The following is a 19,268-nucleotide window of genomic DNA, read 5'->3' as shown; positions in this document are numbered from 1 at the left end:
GGCGTCTGAAGCAGTTTGACTACAACTCTGTTGCCAGAAAGACGGCTGCGTTTAAACAGCAGCAAAGTTTTGTTTGTCTCGCTGAACATTCGAGTGAACTGCGGCGTGTTCTTTCGGCCGTGTAAACATTTCATCCGTGCCGCTTTCTGAGCCTCTTTGAAGCCTTTTTGTTTCGGCGGAGGTTTGTCTCACAGGCAAAGAAAAAACAGCTTTTTCGGGCTAGCGTTTCCGCATTTTACAATTCGGCGCTCCGGAAGCCCATCGGTGTTTCGAACCTTCAAATCATGTCTTCTTTGTGTTACGTGTAAACGATCATTAGAAGGCTTCTTTCAGGGGCGACTCGGTTGTAGTTATTGCTGTCAGCCGCAGGACAGTTACATTTAGAAATTGCGATTTTCTATTCACACTTGTATTTTTTCCTTTCCGTTTATGCTGCTTTCACCTTTGCTACCTTTGGACTTTTTTTTTTTCGAGTTGGCGGTCGATGAAAATGCGGTGGGCTGTTTTCAGTGCGATCCGCTGACTACACTGCGTTCCACAAGCTCTTTGCAGCATTACGAAAGGTAAGGGCGACCTGAGCTATTCAGGATGGTTTATGGTTCATCCAGGATGATGCGCACATGAGTCCCTACACAGGGGTCGACAGGCGCGTAGGAAGTTTTCCGCGCTATCCTGAGTGACCCGCTTCACCCTTACCTTTACCAGTGCTGCAAGAAGCTTGTGGAACGGAGTGTAGATGCTGTTTGGTTTCGTTTCTTGGGTATAATGTCACAAAGCGACTGATGCTATGAGAGGCACCGTAGTGAAGGGCTCCGGAGTAATTTCGACCGCCGACATCGCACAGCACACGGACGCCATTCCCTTTGGTCTCCATCGAAACGCTGCCGCCGGCGGTCGGGATCGAACCCGAGTACTCCGGCACAGTAGCCGGCCATTGTTAACGCACTGCGCTGTTAACCGTTGTTTAAGTTTCGGCAAAATTAAAAACGCTTCAGTGATAACTTCAGTCCATAGCGCTGTTTTTTAAAAGTAAAATTATCACGTAATCGTTCATAGGGAAGGCGGTTCCTCAGTGCCGTGCAAAGTCGAGTGTGGCACCGAGTCTGTCGGCCTCTACTGTGGGAAGTGACACGGCGAGCGGTCGCATTGTGCTGTCTTGGGAAAAACGTGGTATATGTCACTAGCACTTCAGTTATATTTGGCTGCCTTACCACTTTCCGGCATCGCATGCAAAGGGGGAGGGTCTGTTTCCTTCCAGATGCATGTCGTTTTCGATGCTGGGCGTCCATGGCGATAACGCCAAGGGCGCCACAGGAGCAGTTTTATACCGCTTTTAGCACGCGATGGTATTAAACTTTATTTCAAAGCTGCACATGCAGCTTTGTCGTGATTGGAGGAAGTAATTTTTCCTCGTGTGATTAGAACAGCAGGTGTGGCATGACCTAATAAAAAATAAAACTGCTTGTAGCCGTCACCAGATGGTGTGCCTAATATATATATATATATATATATATATATATATATAATTTGAAAGAGTGCCCCAAGTGAAGCCAGCTTTGTTGCATGTTGATCTTTTCTAACTTACTGGGGCGCCTTTTAAAGCATGAACCATAATGAGCACATTAACCACGCCGGCAGTATTGGGCGATTTTGGTGCTTGCTACGGCGGCAAACAATGAAGCTCTCGTTCCGGGCACTGATTCAAGACGCGCAGCGCACTGGAACATAACAACGTTGTGATAATGGAGAGGGGGGAGCCCAGTTCCGTTTTCGTTTGACAGCGGCGGGGCCTGCTTTGTATGCATGGACGTGACTCGTTATAGTGACACTGGCAACAGCGAATTGCGGCGCTCGCGCCCTTTTGTACTCCCTTGTAATCTGGCCGCGCACAGCTGTCGAGTTCAGGAGTACGTAAACGGTGAAACCGCGCCGCGCTGCTGTGCCCGGTCAGCATGTGGCAGGCAGGCCCGTGCTTCTCTGTCTCGAAAGGCGCGCGGCTGCTTCCAAAGAAGAGTGCTGTTCCGCCCCCGCGCGTGCGCCGGTGTCTGACTCAAGGGGGCTCGCGTGGGTGGAGTGGCGATTCCCCCCCCTCCCTCGTTCATTCGCCGCTGCCCGCGCCGCTCTGTGCTCTATTTCGGGGCTACGCTTCACTGCTCTGGCAAGAACAGAGGAAGGGAAGGGCCTGGTTGGAACACGCTCTTATAAATATACTGTTCTCTTTCGCAGTATTCCAAGTCTCTCTCTTTGCGTTCTCGACATGTGCTAGCTGTGCGCGCATGCTTCCTGGTCTTCGCGGCTCCTCTGCCCGTTGCATCTTCTTTTTGTTTCCTTCGCGCGAGCTTTGTTCCTTAAGGGCTCCTCGCACTCGTTTTGTTTATTCCAGGAAGGGAAATTAATGAATGAAAAAAAGAAAAGGCAACTGGATATTTACCGATAGCCGCACTATTGGGAGATACAGTGGAGGAGGCGGCGTAAAAAAGGAATTAGGTTTCGGTTGCTGGTTCACTTCCAAGCGTTCGTATTTATGCGCCACAAGAATCTGCTTCTCGTTTGACGTTATAAATATGTTGCAGCGTTGTCCCCCCTCCCTTCCTCCCCCCTCTCTCTGTTTTCTCTTTAGCCTAGTGTTCAGGAAGGCATACACGGTAGCGGAGTCGTCGCCCTCGGCTTTTGAGGCGTTCGTGTTGCGCTACTATACGTATGTCCAACGCGCTTTGTTTCGGCTTGAGCAAGCTACTGCACCTGTTCAACGCACCTGACGACGACCCGATCGGTGCCCACATATTGAAAATTGCTGCGCCGTATTGTATATATAGATCCTACAACTGCGCACGTTGACGGTGGCTTGCTGTTCGCTGCCGCCTCGCGTGTTATTTATGGAGTTTGAGGCTCTCCATTGCCTCGTGCGCCGAGCGCGTAATAGCGCGCAGCGAGGTCAGAGGAGGGAAGCAATCGTCGGCGGTGGGTCTTCGCTCGGGCTTGTCCAGCCGCTTTATCCGCGCGGCTCTCAACGCGGCCGCCATCACGGCTGCGCCGATTTTTATTGCCAGTCGTGCTTCGGCGCATATTATTGATTGCCGACACGTTCGTTGCGCTGGCCTGGCTTTACGGCTCCCGATGTACGCCGGCGACTAATGGCCCGTTGCAGATGTGGCTCACGAGGACGATCTCCCGCCGCTCTTTAGAGGTTCCCGATATGGAGTAGCCTCCGCTGCCCCGCCCCCATGAACGATGTAAGGTGCGCCTTTTCCCCGCTGCCGCAGTTATTAGTTTTCACTTTAGAATTCCTTTCCTATGCTGTAGGCCAGCACCGTGTTTACAAACAAAGGGGGCGCTCGCCTTTGCCGCTGCAGACTGCTCGTTTATCGTGCTACCTGAAGACTGCCGTCAAACTGCTTCGTATAGTTTGAAAGGCAGTATTTTGAGGGGAATGCACGTGCGCTACAGCATATCCGACTGCACGAGAAGCTTGCGCGACTTGGAGAAAGACCTATATCGTATAGAGCGCCTTTTGGGCATATGCCCCGGACAGTTGGCCCCGGACGGCTCCTCAACCCACGTAATAAAATGGACTGGCTTCGAAGTGGTGTGGTATACTTTGTCTTGTACTCCTTCAAAGCACTCGGCAACTTTTGGCGACCGGCCGCATTGGTCGGTATTGTGCGAAACGAGAAAAAATGTTTCTCTAAGCTCTGCTTACGTAATATATCTTAGCTTTGCTTACGTGTGCGTAATTGTATGGTCGCGCTTCTTACTCCAACCCGATGCTTTTCGTGGCGTTTAAGGATACTCTGCCCTGGAAATGACGTTTCATACTTTCAGAGTCTTTTCTATGATGTTCATGGTTGCTGCTCACCAAAGGACAAGTTCAGTATGAAATAAGAAACCTGCCTTGAAATATTTCCTCTCCATGTGTCCTTTCCTATGAGCGCTAAGCCTTTTCAACCCCAGACACGGCTGAGTGACAATAGCGCCACTGCATCTTGCTTGTTTGTCGGAGCTCTTTAATGCTTCCAATTTGGAAACTTCCCATATTCTCCGTGTATAAAAAAAAAACGGCTGTCCAAATTCGGGTGTTTACGGATAATGGGCGTTCTCGATCATAAAGGGAACTGTGTCCAAGTTGCAACTTTTCAGATTGTTGACGAAGGCTCATCCACGTGGCAACAAAATCATCTGAAAAAATTCAGTAGCGAAAATTTTTAGGCGTAATACCACTAGGTGTAATGAAGAGGCAGAACAAGACAGAACCGCTTTTCAGAACAGGACTATAATGGTCGATAGATTTCATTGGCCGCCCTTACATGACGCTAGCATTCATCATCATCATCATCAGCCCGACTATACCCACTGCATGGCGAAGGCCTCTCCCATATTTCTCCACTTAACCCGGTTCTGTGCTAGCTACATCCACTTGACCCCTGCGAACTTCTTAACCTCATCCGCCCACCTAAATTTCTGCCGCCCCCTTGGAATCCAGTTTGTTACCCTAAGCGACCATCGGTTATCCTCTCTTCGCACTACATGTCTCTCATGATTACTACTACCTCTCATAATTAGTTCCATAAAGCTAGAATTCATAAGCACCCGTAAAGTTCATACTAAAACCGGTCATTTTTTGAAGTGGAATTTCCCAACTGGTATGATTGTGCTGACAAACCTAGATAAATATTCACATAAATCAGCCAATGTGGAGGTCCTGCCTAGCTCGGACTTCGAGGAACAACGAGCCCTCGTCGAAAGAGCACGGGCAGTGGCTTTTACCAACGGCGTCCCAGACGAACACGATCAGCTTTCGCCTAGTATTAATAGTTTTTTGCTCTAAGTAAACGTTTTCATTATCATCCAACTGATATGATCAAAGAGCTATGGATGTTGGTCTATAAGCGCGGATTTGGCTAGCTACTACAAACCAGCAGGTGTGCGCTAATCCTTAACAACTTTGTCAACCAAAAAATCTGGGTCGCCGGGAAAGGCGGAATGTTTGAAATAACTTTTGAAGAAAAAAGAAAACTTTTATTTTGTAGGCTTGCTGTCACCTTCCCTAATACTGTCACAACTGCACGAAGCGCAGGAACACATTTCTAAACGTCTTCAGCAACTTCAGCATCACGTTGATGTGCAATTATGCTTCACCGAAAGCCCAATGGCTGCAGATTTCACTGGTGGAACAGCAGAAAGTGTCGATGTCTGCATGGTATTTTGGTTGCCGCTCCAAGTCCTCGCACCAGACGGGTGCTGCCTGCCGGCCGTAAATTGCAGCGAAGGCAAGGGACCGCGGTTGCGAGCCATGGCTACGTTTCTGGGCGGATCTTAGCAAAACCCTAATTTTTGTTTTCTTTTTTTTTTTTTCTTCTTTCTTTCTTTTTTTAAAGCGAAGATAGCGTTTTCAGAACCCGCTTTGCGTTCGAAGATTGCGAAAAGGTTTCTGGTCAATATTAGCCAACAGTTTCTCCCGTTCGACGATCGGGGTATTTAGAATTTGTTCATGGTCAATCGGTAAATTATGTGGTCAGTGAGTCGTGAAGGTTGAATGTCGTTGAGCGTCGAGTTGCTTTGATAATAATAATAAAAAAGGTAAACCGTCAGCGTTAGTTTCGCGGCTCACCGTTGAGCAGGAGGATCGGCTCTGTGCCGACTGACGTAACGCGCCCCCATCGTGCGCTGAGAAGCAGCGGCGGCTTGGGAAATAGCAGTCGCGCCGCGTGCGTGGCTGCTCGCTCATTGTCGACGCGGGCATTGGGACGATGAATGGGCCGCGCTTGTGAATGGGCAGCGGCGCAGGAGTTTATTGTTGATAGTTTTCTCCCCCACTCAGGCTGGCGCGAAACGTGATTTAATCTGCGCCCGGCACGCTTACCTCTCGGCGAGTCCGTCGACCGTTGTGTGTATCGGCGGCGGGTTTCGCACTTCCTGCTGGTTGCAGTCATCAGCCGCGTCCTTGGTTTCCGTCTTCGTGAACAACGTTTCGCTTTCTCGTTCACGCGTCGGGTGTTGAGGACTGGGCTCCTCTGCACTTCTTCCTTTCTTGCGCGCGCTACGAGCGCACTGCGGCCGTTTTCAAGCTGTGGAGAGATAAGTACGGGCAGGAAGAAATGGTCGCGGAAGTCTGCTGCCGCGGACTCCCTTTGCGTATGAAGTCCCTGCGGGAATGCAGCAGGTCGAGATGGGCGCTGGGCGCCACAGCACGTACCAGCCTCAGTGGCACCGCGGAAGATGACCTCCTCTGTGCCTCGTTGTGCCTGTGCTCTCGGAAACTGCCAACTGACAACCGACTTGGAAGAATTATACTCATAGCCTGCTGTCTTAAGCAGGGGAAACCAAAAGAAAGCAAGAAAAAAAAAAACTCAGCAGTGCACTGGTATTCTTGAAGCATGCCTAAACACGCAGGGCCCCTGCTTTACTTTTTTTTTTTCTTCACCAACATTCCAAATGCTGTTTTGCAATCACCATTCAATTGTCATGCCCTTTTTCTCAATTTTGACAGGCATATCCCATCATAAGCCTATTCCATCCGTGAATGATATATGCCGCTGCTGTGGCAATATGGCAGCTTAAACCGAGACAGCACGCTTTAATTCCGCGCAGCCCCGGCTGTTTCATTTCTAAGGGGCCGAATTACTCTACGGTGTCAGCGCACGTCGAAGAAACCTCTGGTTGTCGGAATTAGAATATGGGGCTGAAGCCCTCATAACGTCAAGAGGGTTTTTGATCCATTAGCAGTAGCTTGCTTTCATGATAGGGCCACGCTTTGTTGGAAGGCGTTCCCCTCCCTTGCCCCCTTGTTTAATTTTATTTATCATTAGAACGATGGCGTTGTTTAACTATCAGGTGACCTAGAGCTTGATTTCCGCGGATGACTGCTGAATCCTGCTAAGTCATAGAATGAGAGTTGCTGGCCCCTCGTGAATGCGCATTCTTCGTTGTCGTGAAAGCGCCTCCTTCCCTCCCTCCCCCCTTTTCCTTTCAAATTGTTTCTGTACGAGATGCGATGTCGCCACTCGCCAGGGTATGTAAGTGTATGTTATGAGATAGAGTAGCTGACCTTCGACAGTTTTGGGTTTGATGTTTTAACGCGCAGTCTGCGACTGGTGCAAGCACTTGAGCAGAATGCACATCCCAGTGCTCCGCGAAGATTAAACGACGCGAAGGCCTCTTGTCCAAGGGAGTGTTTAATTACTCATCGCAGAGGTTACAAGCATGCCACGAACCGGTGTGCTGAATCGCTTGGAAGTCGCAGCTGCGTGTCGTTGTTGCCCTTCACGCGTCGCATGTGGGGCGCACTTGTCCTCTCTCCTTTTCGTCGCCTGGCGTCGTCGTGTCTTTCGTCGGCGGCGAGTTTCGGGAGCGCGGGGGCGCGGAGAAGGCTGACTCGCCGCGCAGTGCTCTGGTCCCTTTCCCTCGCCGATGATATCGAGGCTACCAGGGCCAAGGGCGTCCGCGTCGCCAAGTGGGCCGCCTACTGAACCTTTTTCTGTTTTGTGTTGCTTTTGAGTCTGCTTTCTATCCCAAGTTTTCTGGTCTCTGTACGCTCGCGGCGACAAGCCCGGTTTAGTTGGGCTGCCGTTACCGCATGTGCATGCTTGTTCATCTGTTTCTGTAGAAGGTCAAGCACTCCACGGGGTGTCTGGCAAGTCCTGGTTTCGGATTCCCGACTTTCTTACTTCGACGCTTGATGTGCCGCATTTATTCATATGCAACTCGTAACTAAAGCCGATTGTACTTCAGTTACTTCAGCTAGTTGCAGCAGTTTCATCTGCAGCCATTGCAGTTGAGAAACCACACGACTTGCTAAAATTGCCAGACAGAAGTGTAGAAACATGCCGCCACGGAGACATCTATGCCATAGCAGTTGCCGTATAAGGTCGCCGGAAGTCCCTGGTGTGTTTGCTATGTATTCAACGCACCAATGGGCTGGTCCCAGATTCAGCTATCACCATTCGTCCAAACGATGTGCAATTTTTCCTACCGTGCATGTGTCTGCCGTTTCAAAACCTGTAAAATTCGCTCTATAGTTTTCACTGGCGTACAAGACGATCTTTGGCTTTCTTCATTGGTTCTTGTTACTCGATTCTCTTTGAAATGCCTTTGCCCATTACCGATACCACCGTACTCAGCCACTAACTTGGTGTATGTGGTGCTTTGTGCATGTCGTATGTGTGCTTAGAGGAATCCCATACCATACTTCCGTCGTTTGGCTCGCGTGCTAAGAGGAATCTAGATAGGAAGCGACGGAACCGTAGCCGCGCCGTCCACGCCAAATGTGTCGCCGGACACTTCAACTCCGCCTTTGGGGGTTACGACGCGACAGCATGAACGTTTTCCAACTCCCATTTCTCTCATTAGCCTGATCACGAATCGCTTAATTTGTCTCTCTATTATAGTGGGCATGCATGCTCATTAGCACACAACCCTAAGCGACCACATTATATGAGGCCACTATAGGCATAGGTTTGAATCCCCGTTTTAACCAAGCCGCACCAGCGTGCCCTGTGAGCAGCCTTCGTGACTTGGAATCAACTGTCGCCGGAGCCTTCTGGGGCGATCAGTGTCCGGGATTCTCTTCGCCGCCTCCTCCTCCGAGTACAGGCGGTTCAATATTCAAAGAAGCGCAACAACCTTCTCTCGATGGCGTTGCTGCGACAGAGCGCCCTATTGGTCTGTCGGTATTCCGCAGCCCCTTATCTTCGTTATCTGGTTGCATTGGTTCGTCGAAACCCTTCAGTGTGCAAGACGCTGACGCTTCGTTTTACGTCATAGATGTAACGGCTAGACAAAGAGTGTACACAATAAAAGGCCAACAGGTCTTGTCCCGCTTGCGCCGCTGTATTGCGGAGTTGGGTCTATACGACGCGATGCCGTAAGGCCTTGCGCGCGCTTTCACGGAGCCGTTGGCACTGGCCGTCTTCGGTGTTATTTTTCTTTGCCTCCACTCCTCATCCTCGAGTGCCAGCTGCTTGGAGTGCGCGTCGGTGTGGCGGCGCGAATGACTTCGGTGGCGTAATGAAATGCACTCACGCCCTTCATGCATGCATGCATGCATGAATACGTCGGCATGCACTGCTCGAAGGAAAACCGTTTCGCCATGTCTGGTGGCGTCAAAACCTAGCCTTAGCAAAAAAAAAAAAAAAAAAAAAATCTTGCACCGGCCGCATTTTTGCTTGCGTAAATGCGCGGTGCGCGTCAACGCCCGTGTACCGCGTGTCTCTGATTGGGCGCTATATTTTTGTCCGATCTGCAGCCTTGAGCCCAGGTATGGCGCGCCAGTTCGCGTTACTGGGACAGATTTATATTTACCGCGGCTTCAGCGGCTGGACGACTGCGACGAGAGCGATGAGGCCGTCGCTCATGCGGGAAGAAAAAAAAAAAAAAGAGACAACGTTCGCGTGTCGTTGAAACGCGTCTTTTTCATTCCGCGCGTGTCCGTTACGTTTTTTGCGCTTCTAATGCGAGTGTTGGGGCGTCAGTTAATCCTGCCTTTCTATCCCATGTCGACAGCGTCAACAAACATAGCAGTCTTGTCGAATGGTATACCGAGCAATTTTCAGTGGCCTCCGCGTAGTAATGAGAACGATTGTTTCTTTGGGCGCTTGGTCGGCATTGTAGGAGCAGCACCCGCATTTAAATGAACTCATTGCTACCGAGCGACTCTCTCCATCTCTTTCTCCTCTGGCGAGGGCAGCATGCTTTCGTGGGGGTGGTCTGCGCGCACTCTCGAAGAGACCGTTCAAACAGTGCCGGCGACGTGACTCTCCCATTTCTGCGGCGCGGGGGCGTTGACGCGCAGAATTTGGCGTCGCGCTGCGCTTGAGCGAGCTATCGGGTTGCGCGCTCCCGATGCAGGCGCCCGAGCTTAACGAGGTGCCCCGTCTTGGTTTCTTTCTCCGGGCCAGCGCTCTTTTGGGGAAGAGGAAGAAAAGAAATAAGGCATCCAGGTGGGCAGCTCGCGAGATGCTCGTATCCCATCGCGGAAAGCGTCGACGGGATGGTTCCGTGGGCGGTGACCGCTGTGTGGTTGCGCCGCGTGCGCGCTATGGCTCGGCGCGGCTGTCATTTGGCGGGCCCGAAAATTTCGCTCGTGTGCGGCGTGAGTGCTGCATCTCCATCCGCAGTGTCGCCGTGATCACGATAGGTGCGTCGCTCTATCCGCCGACTGTGGCCATCTACCTCCCTCTGTGCCGTGGCTGATGGTTTCACCGCGTGGTGGTGGGCTTGTGTGTCGCCGTTTCTTGGTTTCGCCTCTTCGGACGATACACTCGACGAGACGTCAACCTGCTTAGTTTCTTTTTCCCCGTGCGCCGCGGAGTGTCTTGCACTCGTAACTTGTGAAAGGTCATCAACTTCTTGCGGGGGACTCTTGAGCTATTCTTAATCTGGGAAGCCCGCGCACGTGGCCTTCGTTATCTGTGCGCGGTAGCGAGCTCGCTATTTATTCGTGGCCGTGTGTGTGTGTGGGTTTGTGACTGTGGTCAGGCGTCACCTGCAGGTGCGATTTACGAACATTTATCGATGTCTGTACGAGCATCACCGCTCGCTAGTCGAGTGGGGTGAACTGTTTGGGCGCCACCAGCCCGCCCGCAAGACGCCGGAAGTCGGTGTGGCCGTCGGCTACTTTCGTGCGTGGACACTTACGAGGAGCTTACCGTCTGCAAATGCGGAAACGGCACTCTGGGGCTGTACGCCTTCCGCCTGAAGCGTTCTTCTGACTCATCCAGTGTCGTAAGAGGAAATTTCGAGCACCATGCCGCTTCGTTCATCGCGCACTAGTCTGGGGGCCGCATGAACTGAGCGGTTTGCTTCTGCAACACTGCCTTCGTTTAGCCGCTCTGGGTTTAGCGGACAGCTTACCAGCTTCCGACCGCGGGCGTGCGTGGTGGTGCCCTGCTCAGTGAACTGCACAAGCGCCCTTTCCTCGAGACACGGGTCGTTGCTCGCAGCTGCTGCTCGTGCGAACGAACTGCGAAAGGCACCTTTCATAGCGTACAATCGCGCAGCTCGTTCGTTTCGATTCGAGTGGCGAGCACGCTACGGCAATCTTGACGCGCCCATCGACGGCCTCGGACTTGGCCATTCTGGTGCAGCGCTGACACACATCGGTGCCCGAGGCATTGGGGGAAGCTCGTTGTCTACTGCTCGCGGAAGTGCGCTTCTGTGCGTTGTCGCCGAGTTACTCGTAGGCAGCCCGCTGAGCTGGGAGGTGTTCAAGGCCGAGTGTCCCGACGTGTGCGAACTGTCGAGATTCTTACTAGCCTGTACTGCGTGCCGGCGCGAGACTCAGCTGCGCATGACATCCTCTGCCGCATCTTCAATTCGCACGCTTCTCTTAGCCTGCCTGTAGACGAGGCGTTTCCGCTCGCAATCGGGACTTCTCTGCATAAAGGAAAAGCGTACGTGACGAGCGTGCCCCCACGTGTGCGTCTGTGGACTCTCGCCGCGTTCTCCCCAAGTGCGGGCGCGTCCGTGCAACTTAGCCTTCTCCGGCTGGACGACGAGATGGGTCTCCATCGGCGTGCCGACGTCTTGCTGACGGCCAGGAGGAAGCAGCCGCGCGGTACTGTGGCCCTCTGCTTCCGCGGCTGGCGGTCCACCGCAGAGGGGCCCTCGTCGTTCCGGCTCTCCTTACGCCGCAGGCTCTGGTGGGCCCTCGCTCGCGCCGTCGACGAGCTGGCCGCCGGCATCGACGTGGTACGTCCGCTCTTGGTCACCTGAGTTTCCTTGGACCGTTCTTTTTTTTTTTTCTTCATTTTTTTTTTCACGGCTCCTGTTTGTGTGACCAAGGGTCTCGAAGTAAACGGCAACAGGATAGTTAAGTCAAGTGGACTTCACGAGCTTTCTCTTGACATCCGATGGCCTGCGTGTTTGCGGGATGTTGGACTGCGCGAATGGTGCGTGTTAACCTGCTCGGTTTAGCCAACAGAAAACCTTGGCCATCAGAGCTAATCAATATTAGCTCGTTGCCGGGCCATTCGTTTTGCCGTCGCGATATTGCCCTATACCGTCAAGGGAGCGTTCATTATAATGCCCATAGTCGAAGGCGCCTTCAACTTTTGCTTACGTGAGCGTGGAGGTCATTCCGAACTGCATCTTTTGTGCGCCGTGACCTTCTGTCCCTGTAATTTCTGCAATTCGTGGCTGCACCAGAGACTGAAAGTTTTCAGCGTGACCTTCGTTGCACGTGGGCTGATGGTGTTGTTCTATTAGTATCTTTGCCATTACATTTCCGCGTTCTCGAAGCGCGTTGCCAGCGCAAGAGGTGGCTGTTGCGGTAACACGTTCACGCATCGATGGTCTGGCGGACATATAACAAAAAAAGAAAGGAGAGGAGCTGCAAAGTGAGAGGAGGTGTGGAGCAGGGGTTCGATCCCTGTATGGCATTGCGCCTGTGTGTACATATAACCTTTCCACCTGCCTGCTCCGGGTCACTGGTCGGGTCGGCATCATACAAACGGTGGCTAGCGGTCCGGAACTGCGTCTACCGTGCGGTGCTTCGTTTCGGTGGCGCCACTGCTGCCAACGTTACTGCAGCCGTTGCGGCACTCTTTTTCCTGCCGCACTATTGTGGGACCGGCGGGCAGTGACTGAGGTAGATGTGCGCGGCTCGGCACTTTCCCTGCCTCGGGGTATGGGACTGAGGGGCTGTTATGTGAAAGCAGGCGTTCTGGACAACGCCGTTAGAGAAGCGATGAAGGAGGGAGTCCCCATAGTGCAGAGCTTCAATTAAAACAACACGGATTTCCCGATTTCGCTATCTCGTGGCCAGCAGCGGAATGCCGTAGACATTGAGACAATTCGCTGCAGCATTGCTCGTTACCGAAGCGCAATCGCGGTGCCGTGGCACGGATACAAGTTAGTTCCGAGATTGAAGGTTGCCGCATGCATACCGAGTGCACCTCGAGCGAAATGCAGCCAATCGGCTATTCATTGCCAATATTCACCCACTCGCTGGAAAGTCCGCTTTCTTTGCTCTTCAAATGTGGCAGACTCGATGGCAACGTTGGTAGAATTAGCTAGTTCTGGTAACATTGGCGTGCAGCGCCTTGGATGGCATGTTTCTGGGGTCTTGTAAGCCGTTCGTCATTAGGGAAACCTTGGTTGCCGGCTTGGCTTCGAAACTTCATAAGCATATTTTTTCTTAAAAAAGAGAGAGAGAGAAAGAGAGGGGGGGGGGGTGCTCCAGTGTTTGCTTTTTTTTTTGTTGTTTTTGTTGACTGACGTTTTCGTTGGCGCTTTTTTTAAGACTGATGAAAGCATACATCGGCTGGGAATTAGTGTATTTAAACGACGACAGTTTATCATCGGCATTGCCTCTAGTGGGCGGGCTTTTCCAGTCGTTATTGAGATGTGCACTTTCTGTGCGTGGGTGGCCTGTACTCTGCGGCTCAAAACGCTTTCGAAAGCGTGGAACGAAAGAAGGCGTCACTCTGCTTTTTTCATTTGGGACCAGTGGTGGCCTAATGCCCAGCCGGTGCAGCAGGGGCATATCGGTGGCGACCGAGTGCCGTAGCGTCGTGCTCGCTTCCGAGCATCATCTCTTGGAAGCGATTAGGAGGCGGCTGAGGAACCGGTTCGCCGAATCTTCCCCGTGGCATGCAGCAGCCACGCGGCCTGGAAAGAGCCGATCGAAAAGCGGAGACACGCTCTGAGCGCGCGGCTGCTCTCGGCCGTCGCCTTGTCGGGGAAGAAGGAGCAGTCGCGGGGCTCTTGATCCAGGGGTTCTCTCAAGGACGCCAGTGGCCGGCCGCGCCCTCGACAAACGGCGTGGGCCGTGGACATTGCGGGCCCGCGCGAATGCGAGGTCGCGGTGGTGCACGCTTTTCCGGCGCAAACGGCGACCGTAGGAAAACAAGGATGGAGCCAGCGCGGTTGTGTGTTTCACCACCTACCCATTGATTGCAGAAGCTTTGGAACTGCTTTCTTTTCGGCTTGGGTAAGGGTGGTAGTCACGCTGAGCTCGTGCATTGGGCACCTTACGCGATTCGCGCATGAAATCCACCAAAATTTCATGCCGGAATCATTTTGGTTCGCTCATCCCCAAGCGTCCATAATTTATCCGGAGCAATCTTAAGATTTAACTTGGCCGCGTGATCGTTACTCCCGTGCCATGTGGTCACTGTCCGTTGTTCAGCAGTGCCTCGCGTGCCTGTGCGCACCTGTTACTGCATGCTCTCCTTCCAGCCTGCGTTCACATCGTGGAGAAGACAGCGCTGCGTTCGCTGCTCCAGCAGCATAGCGTATAGCTGCTCGTAGACGGGCACGCTTACCCCGACGGCCGCAGTGGGCCTCCCCAGGGCGGCCGCTGAGTTTCGCGACTGTAGGCGGCTGCGTGCAGCGCGCGGCCGATCGGCGGGACGAAATCGCCGTCAACTTCCGAGTTCCGCGTTTCAGTGGAATGTGCGAGTATTCTTCATCGCGTAGGGGTGACCTTCACGCAGCACACTTTTGGGTCTTTGCGACAGCGATCGAGTCGGGGTTCGAGCGCCACCGGCGAACCTGGTTCCATTTACCCGCACCCCGTCGCTTCGGTCTTGCTGCACGAAATTGCTGCTGTCGATGCAGGCCTTCTGCAATGTGGCCTTGGGCAAGCGGCATCTCTTTGCCTGCGCGACCGGCCACTGCGGGCCGTGCCAACGATCAATGGCCGGTACCGACCTCTCGGAGGGGAAGGGACGGCTACTACGTTGCGTGAGCGGCCGCTCGGACGCCGGAACGAGAAGCAAGAGGAACGAGTCATAGCCGGGACCGAATTAATGAGGACGAGAAGCGCGCGTGGCCGAACGACGAGTGCTCGAGGTGCACTCCGGCCCCCCTGCAATCAACGGGGGCCGAACGCTGGCCGGCCGCTGTTGATGGGCCGGAGGAGGTCACGCTGCGCCGCTGCTATTAGGGCAGGCCGGAGGACAGCCGGAAGCCTGCCGCGATGGTCCCGAGGTGCTGAAGCGGCTGATGCCGTGTCCCCTTCCACACTTTTATGCCTGCTGCTTTTGATCGCCGATGGTCCGACGGCATGGTTTGAGAGTGATCGCTCCTCACGGAGTAGGGAACGTAAGGACGTCCTTATTCTCTCGGCGGGCCTCCTTGTGCGCTTAGCTCATTCGTACCACTCAGGCGTTGTTCGCTCGAACATGTTGTTGCCGACTATAACGACGAGCGGAAGGGACAACTTTCATAGCTATTGGTCGCAGTTAACTCCTTGCGAGTTGACATCTCATGGTTCGTCGTGTTGTGTGACCGCTCCGATGTCCAGGTCGTGCAGCAAGCGCGGACAGCCGATAATCTGCAAGCACAAACACTAGGCGTTCAAATTCAACATGACAGGTGTCGCTTGTTTTGCGGAAGCAAGCCGGGACACGCCCCGGAGATGGGGCTGGTCGAACGAGACGCCCCGAGCGAGGATGTTGCCTAAAGCGTGACTGTTCACGGACACACCGGCAGCGTGCTGTAGCTGCGTGACTGCGAGAGCGCAGTCTACTTATGCATGCTGTAGAATTCAATCAAAGCAGTTGCGCTGGTGTCTGGCTTTGCGACGGCACCCACGTCTGTTTCCCAGGGGCACATGTGAAGATGTTGCTTGCCGAAGGGTAGGCATTTATAACATCCCTTGTGCAATTCTGCGCGCATGTCGTGCGAATCTAGAAGGTCGTAGTGCGGGGTGGGCCAGTGACTCGCGCCTCTGTTCAGTTAATGCGCGCAAGACACCCGAGTTTCGCTTTGACGGGAGAGGCTGCTTTACAAGGCGCGCTTTGAACATGAAGTAACCCATTCTGTAAGACGCGTTCGACGCGTCTACCAAACAGCACCAACTTTGTTGACAGTAAGTCGTGCATCGGTGCATCTCACTATAATGTGAATTCTCTGTCGGGGAAGCCGGGCGAGGGGACTTCTCTCGCCGTCCGGTGGAGAGGCTCGGTGCTTTGCTGCGGGGAGGGTTGCCCAGCGGCCTTCTTTCTTGTGATGGCTTGCATTCCCGCCGGGACGACGGAGGGGGAGTCGTCTCTGCAGCAGCCGGGCTTTTCATCCGCGCCGCCGCCTGGGCAAGGGCGGGGAAAGTGGGCGCACTGCCGCCGCCTGGCCGGCCGGCCGCGAGCCAAGGAGACCGCCGCTTCTTTCGCCGTACAGCCTCGCCACAAGCGCAGCCTCGTCACAGCGTCCCGTCGAGCCGGACCGGCCTTCGTCCTCAGCAGCGGGTCTATCGCTCGGCACCCCCCTGTGGATACCTCCCGCCGGCCTCAGTGACTCGCGGAACTCTGACCGCGTGATGCAACGCGGCCCCGATGCAGTACTGCCTCCTGCCACGAGCCTTCTTGGGCTGCTCGATTGACGCGGCTGCCGAGGAGGTGCGCACTCGATAAGCTGGACGTCCCTCTGCCAGCGTGACGCTTGGGAGAGCCCTGTTGTCACTCTTATCGTCCTTCTTTCGGCTTGCCCGCGGACGGCTGTATTCTTCGCCGGCGACGAGTATTGCCGGAACCACATCACGTCGTTCCCCATCTGATACAGCCTCTGAGAAAACGTAGTCTCTCGCGCTGGACAGAGGCTCTCGCTGTATTGTCGGCTGACTCACGGGAGGATCGTGCGCTGCTAGTCTGTGTGGCCTCATTCGCGAAATGGATAGAGCCGTGGCTATTTTGTGACCCTGCCACCGAAGCTGACCGCTCCACGGCCTGGGCGTGGCTGCCCTTTCGCCTGTGTGCTGCGCCGCGTGTGTGAACCTTCCCCTGCTTCCTGTGGACGCTGCCGTCGTCAAGACCCGTGGCTGACGTGCGTGGGTCGTCAGCCGGTGTTACTGGCGTCCTCTCCGCCATGGTGGGCTTGGCGAAGACTTCTACCTCGACCGGCTTGTCCGCATCCCGTGCCGACCTGTTCCGCACCGTCTCGTCGGCCGGCGCCGCCGCGCTCATGGGCGGCGGGGGCACGGGAGTCCACTATCTCGTCGAGCTTTGGAGAAACGTAGGTTGTTGCCTGAACGCGGCCCTGCAACGCGGCTGCACTACGCGTCCGTGGCTGTAATCTGCAGCGCTAGGCGCCTGCTATGATGCCGACGTGTGTGCTCGAGCTGCTGCAAAGCGCCCCCGGCTTTGAGGCCGCTTGGTAGCAGCTCCATTGCCGATGGCAGGTTCGTCCGCATTCCTTTGCCGGCGGTAATTCGGTGTGCGTGTTACCCTGCTGCGAGGAGGAAGGAAGGTGGCCGATCATGCAGAGTTTTGCTTTACCATCCGGAGCACGGAACGATTGGAATGCGAGGCGCTCTGCTTCTCAAGTCGGGTCGTTGTTTCCGTATGCTTGCTGCACTTGGTTGCTCCGCTGTGCAAAGTGTGAAGCGTTGTGCTGATGTGTCGTCTTAAAACGACATTTCAGGACGAGTCGGGTCGATCATTAAAGAAAGCCGCAGCTTCGCGTCGTCCATCTTACTGGCATTAGGCGCGCTTATACCGGTTTAGCGGGGAGTTATTCCAGTGTGCAGTTTGTGCTGTCTGGGAGATGGTAAACGCAGTTGGCAAGACATTTTGTTATTTTCCATCTGCGTTGCTGCGCGAATTACTGAATTCTATGCCAAAAATGTTTTGGCACCTTGTACGTGGGCAGCGGGCTAGCGGTGACGTAGGCTGTCGACGATGTGATGACTAGCGCGATATTATACTCATCTATACCAGAGGTCTCGCTTACGATACTGGCCGCACTGGCCAGTTATCTGCAAAGGGAGAGGGCAGGGTAGCTCTTATGCCACCGATAACCATTTTGACATTCCTGCTGCGTTGACCTTCGTAACAGCAACTTTAAGCTTATAACGGGGGGGGGGGGGGGGGGGGGGGCGGTGTCGTTTGACGAACATTTTTGGGGGCTGCATGTTTGGAACCCATTGTTTATACAGTCGCGGAAAGCACATTAATGCGAGAACAAAGGTATTATATGCACTTTTTATTACTCTTCGTGGATGCACAGTTTTGACCAAAAGTCTTGGGACGCAGAGTTTGCTTTTAAGGCATGCAGTTTGGCATTGATGGCACGTTCCAGAAAGACGTGAAGCGGAAGAGAAATCTTGTTCTCACACCTCCCGAGTTTGTCTACTCCATGGATTCCGCAAGTGCTCAAATACTGTACGGCTCAAAGGTATAAGCCTGCAGTGTCCTGAAGGTTCTTGGCACTTAGCATTGCGCGGCTTATGGCAAGGTTTGAGAGTAGAAAACATCCGTACTTCAGTGATTCTCGATTATTTGAGAACTGCTCGACGGGCTTCCTCGTAGGCACGTTTTATGAGCTTTCTTAGTCGCTCAGTGAGAGTTTACCTCTCCAAAATAAGACATGAGCCGATTAAACAAGTTAGTTTCACCGAACACAGGTTCAGTGGCATGTTTTGTTCTGGCCTGTCGCTATTTATTGGCAAGTCGGATAGTCTTGATGCTTTAATGGTACGTTAGCGCACCTTTTTTTTTTTTTTTTTTAGCGACTAGCCAAAAACGTTTAGAGCGGACTTTGATAAGGGACCATGACACTCTTTAACACTCACTATATCTCCTCCCGGCCTATTCTAGCTTTATCAGTTGCTGCTGGCCCTGAAGGCGAGTTATCTGGCCTGCACTCTTCAGCGCCAGCTCCTCAGCTTCTTCAGCTGAGGGTGACTGCTACTCCATTGGAGAACATAACCCTGCTGTGGCCCGGGCCCCCGCGATTATGGGTTCGTTTTGTAGTGCTTGCATATGTCCCGCTGATAAGATATGGGCCCGATTGACCTGCGAGCAGCGGGCCCGTGGAGCGGCACCGATAACACTGAATTGTGGCGGTAACCACTCTTCTATGGCTCGCGTATGCACGATGAGACGAGCGCGTGCCTTCATTTATTATCACAAGCTTCGGAGTACCCACGTCAACGGCATACCACAAATATTACGGTGTTGAGACTAGCGTCGGTGAACTGCTGTTTGGTCAACACTTGTCGCAGTAAACACGAGTCTGATAATGTTTCTTAAAGCGCGTCAAATGACCTGTGTATGCTGCAGACGACTTGTTCGTGAGCCCAGTATATTCGGGCACTGTCGCAAAATGAGGATGAAATTTCGCGAAGCTGAGGCTTTGCGGGAGCTCATCGCAGCGGGACCACTATTTCGCGACGCCTGTGTGATTCGCAAACATGAGATCTTTGCGAAGATGAGTCGCTTGCAGTATTGCGGCGTCTTTTGATGGCTGCAACAGCGTTAAAATGGACGGCGAACAGACTGGAAGTTTGCGCGACACCGCAAAGTGTTTGCAGTGTGGCTTCTCCAGGGGTAGGA

At 53.5% G+C, this 19,268-nt stretch overlaps 1 protein-coding gene across 8 annotated transcripts in view; it reads left to right on the top strand.

Annotated features, from left to right (window-relative positions):
* Cip4 (formin-binding protein 1-like Cip4) overlaps positions 1-19,268 on the top strand; it is a 213,183-nt gene that overhangs the window by 127,793 nt on the left and 66,122 nt on the right. Inside the window, exon 1 of one of the 8 annotated variants that reach the window (XM_084603462.1) lies at positions 11,479-11,685. The exons of 6 other annotated variants lie outside the window; for them this stretch is intronic. In XM_084603462.1, the coding sequence (XP_084459588.1) occupies positions 11,494-11,685 (192 nt within the window). In that variant the 5' untranslated portion in view covers positions 11,479-11,493. Of the gene's footprint in view, positions 1-11,478; positions 11,686-16,785; positions 16,948-19,268 lie in introns of those variants that run through there. One more of the 8 variants, XM_084603464.1, reaches the window with a different exon arrangement.

This window comes from Amblyomma maculatum, chromosome 5, assembly GCF_055883805.1.
Source record: "Amblyomma maculatum isolate TAMU_Amacu chromosome 5, ASM5588380v1, whole genome shotgun sequence".
Taxonomy (NCBI): domain Eukaryota; kingdom Metazoa; phylum Arthropoda; class Arachnida; order Ixodida; family Ixodidae; genus Amblyomma; species Amblyomma maculatum.
Note: the sequence above shows the minus strand (reverse complement) of the source record. Positions and strands in the feature narration are given on the sequence as shown.